General features: G+C 36.1%; 1 protein-coding gene across 1 annotated transcript; it reads left to right on the forward strand.

Annotated features, from left to right (window-relative positions):
- The first annotated feature begins 532 nt into the window (after positions 1-532).
- Positions 533-1,510, forward strand: LOC119806537 (taste receptor type 2 member 140-like). The gene has a single exon (XM_038318312.1). The coding sequence runs from the start codon at positions 533-535 to the stop codon at positions 1,508-1,510; it is 978 nt and encodes a 325-aa protein (XP_038174240.1).
- Positions 1,511-6,410: the final 4,900 nt, after the last annotated feature.

Consider the following 6,410-nt stretch of genomic DNA (forward strand, 5'->3'; position numbering starts at 1 on the left):
GACAGATTGTAGTACAAATCTTGTAAAAAATTACAGGATCTTACATGTACACAATTTTATGTATTTAATGAAGTTCTTATTTCACTTACCAATTTAAAATTATTGCCTTCTAAGTGAGTTAAAATCATATAACTTTGCTTGTTCATAAATTAGTAGCTGGTAGTCACTATTCAACATGTAAACTGGAAAAACAATGGAAGTAAATATGTTTTTATTTTGAAGGCAGTACATGGAGATTCGGTGTTTCTCTCATTACAATCTACAGGAAGTCAGGTTCTTGTGCATATGATACACAGTATCTGCAAGAAGCTAAGCTGGACTTCCTTGGACAATATATTGTGTTTGTAAAGAAAAATATGAACCAAATCATGAGTGAATTTTAAAGTTCGTTGGATATTATATAGGAGAGTTCATAACACACTGTGTTTGTTATATAATTTCAAGAGTGACGAAAACAACAACTTTTTAGAAGAAGTTTGCATTTCTAAGTCTTCAGAAGTACAGAAGAAATTGAAGCATACCTCTGGTGACAATGAGTGCTGTTCTACAGGCCACATTATTAATCATTTTAAGTTTGGAGTTTATTGTAGGAATTTTAGGAAATGCATTCATGGCACTGGAAAACATCAGGGGCTGGGTCAAGATAGGAAAGATCTCTGTTGTGGATCAGATCCTTACTGCTCTGGCCATTTCCAGGATAGTTTTTCTATTGTTAGTAATCTCAATCATATTGATATCTGCACTGCCTCCAGCTTTAGTAATAACTGAAAAAATGATCAGAGTAACTAATGCCTCCTGGATACTGATCAATCATTTTAGCAACTGGCTTGCTACATGTCTCAGCGTCTTTTATTTTCTCAAGATATCCATTTTCTCAAGCTCTCTTTTTCTTTACCTAAAGTGGAGAGTGAAAACTGTGGTTTCAGTGACACTGCTGGTGTCTCTGCTCATCTTCGTTGTAAACATTATAATCATAAACACATATATAGATGTCTGGGTTGATCGATATAAGTTGAACACATCTCACAGTTCTATAACAAGTAATTCACAACTTTATAAACTTATTTTACTTACCAACACTATGTTCACACTCATACCCTTTACTGTGTCTCTGATCACCTTTTTCTTGATCATCTTCTCCCTGTGGAGACATTTGAAGAAGATACAAAACAATGCCAAAGGCTTCCAAAACATCAACATCACAGCCCACATAAAGACTCTGCAAATGGTGGTTGCCTTCCTGCTACTATATACTGTTTTCTTTCTGGCACTTGCCTTTCAGTCTTGGAACAATAAACCTCATCATAGAAAAATATCCAATTTGTTTTCTGTGGATACTGAACTTGTTTTTCCCTCAGCCCATTCATGTGTCTTGATTTTGGGAAACAGTAAGCTGAGACAAGGATTTCTGTCCTTGATGTGTTGGGTGAGGTGCAAGCTAAATGTTGCAATTCTTGGGTTCATAGAACATGTAAGAGATTGTCTTCAATATTGTAGAGGATATTTATAAGAGATTCTGAATATTCGTATTTTTTCATTCTATTTATCTTTTAGTAGTAACTATAAATTTTGCAAAATTCTGTGTATGTTAAGCACTGTCCAAACATATATACATATATATATATAAAATAAGAAAGGATGAATGTTGTTATACAAGGAATGATGTGAAAATGGACCTTGTAGTAGAACTCCTAGTATCAATATTATGCAATCTTCCCCCAATAGACTTTCTGTAATTTTAATAAGATAATTGACTAATACATAAAACATATGTGCATGTAAGTATATGTAGATTATTAAATGTACATGGTTAACTCTATAATATAACTTCATAGTCAAGAATAAGATAAGAATGTGGACATATATTTAGCCCAATGTTTCACATATATCAATTTAGAAAGTTAAAGAAATGTATTAGTCTTTCTCAAGTTTTCTAGATTATATAATATAAAAATCAATAATTTTTGGAAAATGTCTGTCACTGGGAAATGGATTGTATTTTTCTATATACTTTTTATATATGCAGTACAATATATTTTAGTATATATTTCCACATGCACTGAATCACAACACTGTTCTAGCTGAATATCATAGCGAGGGAATTCATGTTTTTCCTTTACTTATGTGACTATTCACATGTAGTTTTTGAGGTAGAAAACAATAGGCTATCACAGGAATATAAACTTGGTGTAATCTAGTGATGTAGGATTCCTCATAGTTTTTGTGTGTGATTATTTCGGGGTCTGAGCTGCCGGGAGGCCAGGAAACAAACAAATTGGCATGCCAACATGATCAACTATATCCATGTAAGACCTGAGAAAGCTTCAAAAGGAATTCTAGACAAAACAACAACAAAAAGAAAACACAAAAAAACCCCCATAGTTTAACACAGCTTATTGATCTCTTTGTGGGCACCTTGCTGCATCTCTATTAGAGAGGATTTCCTGATTCAGTGTTAGCAGAAAAAAAGCCACACAGTTTTGAAAAGGTTGCTTCCTAGGCTGTGCTGCCAGCACAAACTCTTGATTCTTTCTGGAAGTATGGCTATGGAGCATTTAAATGGGGTTTGTGATCAGAGTGCTACAACTTGCTTAATGGCAACACAGACCTTCTGTGACCCGACCCTGGATCTAGGATGGAAAAAATAACTTCTAGAGGCAATGAACAAACCTCCTCCAACACGTTTGACTGAGTGGAGCAAGCAGGCAGGGCAGCATTGTCCCTATCCATGCCTACTTAGCATTAAAAAAAAGAACAATTTCTCATCAGAAAAGGATTACAGATGCACAATAAAGACAAATTCAGATGAAAAAGACCTTTAAATTGGTCACAGTGTTGGATAAATATATGTAGGCTTGTGAGAGAAGAAAAAGAGCATAAAGAATTATAGAAAGAGGTAAATTGATTAAAAAAAAAGTAAAGCAAAGTCTTTAAATAGACAAAGTAAACTTGTAGAAAAAGTAGTAGAGTAAGAAAAATACTTATGTATTTTTCCATGTAAAGAAAAAATTCACAGAGTCTGGATTGTGTATATTATTATGTTTTCTTTAAATTTTTCAAATGTGAAGGAGCTAAGTACCGAGAGACATTTTTTATATTGGGTTGCTAAGCTAAAGCAGCATATATATTTTAAAGGTATCTTGATTCCAACGTTTGGGTCTAAAAAATGTTGCTTTTTAAAAGAGGTTCTTTTGTTTCCACGGAGGATGAGAAAATATGGATTCATTTCAGGATTATGTAGTTTGATGGACCTCGACCCCCTGAGAGGTTGTTGTGAACACTTCCAAAAAGTCTTTGGTCAAAAAATCAGGAAGCAGTTTGGAGAGAACTACACCCATATTCCCAAATACAGTTTATAAATGTTTCTTTACATTTAAAGGGATATGCAATAGAGATTTGCATTGGATGGATCTTGGTTTATTGACACAAAGTTAAGGTCAATTTTGTCATACTGTGTGTATATTTATTTCTGATCTTATTAAGGTATTATGTTTGTTCAGCTCATTTAAAAATGTAATGTATAATTAAGAAATATATGTTAATAGATAGTCATCTATAATAGTAAAGCTTGTAGTCATGTTACTTAGGTGTACTATGTAACTAGATGTACAGAGATATTTTTCAGATGTATAGGGATTCTTCAGATCTTTCAAAAACTACAGATTATGGCATTTAAAATGTTTAAGAATTTAGGATTTTTCATGACCGTGATACACATCTGCTCCTGGCAACACCAATTACTTCAAAAAAAATATGGGCATTGAAGAGGCTCCTGATGGAGTTGGTTAGCCATTTGGGCAAGAAACTGCTCTTGCCTGGACTGATTGGTTGTATGCTGTGTGACCTGGATATGCAGGACCCACAGAGAGATGACTGCTAAATTTGCCTAAAGGTGAGATGATCCTTCAGGCTTGCTGCTTCATGAAAGAGTCTACTAAACATTCTGCAGGATGCAGAAAAAAGTTACTGACAATCTTCCAATATAGGCAGAACTATCTTTGAAATTTCCTGCTTCATGGAAAAGTCTGTTGGATACTATGGGCCTGTAGGCTGGAGGTGGATGCACCATGATACAGAAGAACATTGGGTGACTGTCCAGGTGATGAGAAATCTCTGTTAATTCTAGAATTTTGGAAGTTTCTTACAATGCACTTCCCATTTACTTAGGTAATAATATATCCTTCTGCAGTTTTTGATGGAATTGATGAATTGATCATTATAATTATAGATTATATAAGGATGTAATTATATTTTTAGTTATGATAAAAGATAAAGTAAATAGAAATATTGTAACTGCAATTCTTGCCTGATACCTGTTTTGTTGTATGTAATTTTACTGGGTTAAAATTAAAACCTTCCTTTTTATTTAAGTAGAAAAGAGGAGGTGATGTGGGATTATCCTCTCTATTCTGCTATGAATGCCATTGGTTAATCAGAAACTGTCTTAAGCCTGTGATAGTGTAGAATAGAGCTAGGTGGAAAAAATTAAATTGAATTCTGGGATAAAAGAGGTAGTGTTGGAGAGAAGCCATGGAGCCACCTCTAGAGACAGCCATGCTGAAACCTTGATGGTAGGCTATGAGCCTAATGGTAAAATATAAAATAATGGAATTGGGTTAAACTAAGATGTAAAAGCTAGCTAATACAAAGATACAACTAATGGGCCAGGCAGTGATTTAATTAATACAGTTTATGTGTGGTTATTTTGGGAGTCTTGGCAGCTGGGAAATGAACAAGTGACCTCTTACTACAATGTAGGATGACTAGTGTGCTTTTAACATGAACTTTTTTAAAGCAGGAGCTTTGCTTTAACTGTATGGAAAAGTGCACACTAAGTGAAATATATAAATTTTATCAAAGAACTGAGCAATTTAAGATGAACAAGTGGTGTGGGACAATTGTTTTTATTCTATCAATTATATTTTAAATAAATGCTGATCGGTCAGTAGCCAGGCAGGAAGTATAGGTGGGAAAACCATCAGGAAGTAGAGGCTGGTCAATGAGAACAGGAGAATTTCTGGAAGAAGGAAGCCCATTCCTTGGCAGTCCTGGCCCAGACACAGAAGAAGCAAGATATAACTGCCTCGCTGAAAAAGGTACCGAGCCATGTGGCTAACATATACTAGAATAATGGGTTAATATAAGTTAATAAGAAGCCTGAGCTAATGGGCCATCAGTTTATAATTAATGTAGATCTCTATGTGATTTCTTTGGGACTTAATGATTGCTGGAACTGGACAGGACAGAAATCTTAGACAACAAACAAGTTTGAGGAAGAGAAGGGTACTGAGCTGAAAAAGTGAGAGAGAACAAGAGAGAAGAATGGGAATGTTTAGAAACAAATACATTTTAAATCAGACCTTATATTCTCTAGCAAATCCTATCAGGCTGGTGGTTTCTGGATGGTTAGGTTTTCTTTTTAATGTGCATATGTGTAATAGATAGCCTTTAAAGAAAAATATTTTAGTATTTATGTATGTGGTCATTTGTGAACCTCTAACTTTAGCACTCACATTTGTGTGGTACTGTGTCTCATGTATAGGAGTTGAGATTCTGAGATAATCTATGTATCTATCAGTGCATGAAGATGTCATTAGAGAGCAAGAAGAATGACTCTTATAAGAGAGAGGCCTTTTAAGTAAAATATCTACAGAATAGGCAGGACCCAACAACTATGGTCCAGGGGCATCCTAACCCTGACCTGTGAAGAGACTGTAGAGAAATTCCACATCCCATGTCATGCAGCCAATCACTCCAAGTAGAAGTCTATGTCACTGGGCAATGGACACTATAATGATCTCTTTGTGATGAGGAAGCTTAGCTCAACCCACCACCAGGGTGACCTGTGTGGGACAATGACAACTACATGGAGTCCTGGGGCTACCTACTTCATGCTCTAAGAAGAAAACATGGGCCCACCTGCTACCTTGCAACATCAGCCAGATGGATACTATCAGTGTTAATAGAGGTACAGTATGTAGTATGTGGCATAGTAATTTAAGGGAGAGAGACAGAATTGTTTAGGTCTTGTGGACAGAGGAATATCTGAAGAGACAAGAGAGGAAGGGAATAGACTGAGATGGTGAGGGAGCTGACGCTTTGACCTGCAGTAACACATGGGAAAACTTGCCCTGCACTTTGTCTGGACAGCACAGCAGAGACCATACTGCTGATGGCAGTTACAGGTAAGCCAACCTAAGAATGTGATCATGGGAGATATAGCCCCATCCTCATTTCCCACATGGGGGTATGGGCTAGGGAGAGATACCTTCCTTCAGTCCCTCCCCATCAATGCCTAAGGCAGCAGAGATAACTGACCTTGAGTCAACAAGAAAGGGCAAGATGTCCCTGCTCCCCACCAGCTGCAAAACTCTGGAAAGTAGGCCCTGCAGCACAGCAGGGCAGCACAA

Source organism: Arvicola amphibius, chromosome 2, assembly GCF_903992535.2.
Source record: "Arvicola amphibius chromosome 2, mArvAmp1.2, whole genome shotgun sequence".
Lineage (NCBI taxonomy): Eukaryota > Metazoa > Chordata > Mammalia > Rodentia > Cricetidae > Arvicola > Arvicola amphibius.

What these genes read in the sequence shown, in the direction of transcription:
- LOC119806537 (XM_038318312.1), top strand. Translation starts at nt 533, where the DNA reads ATGAGTGCTGTTCTACAGGCCACATTATTAATCATTTTAAGTTTGGAG.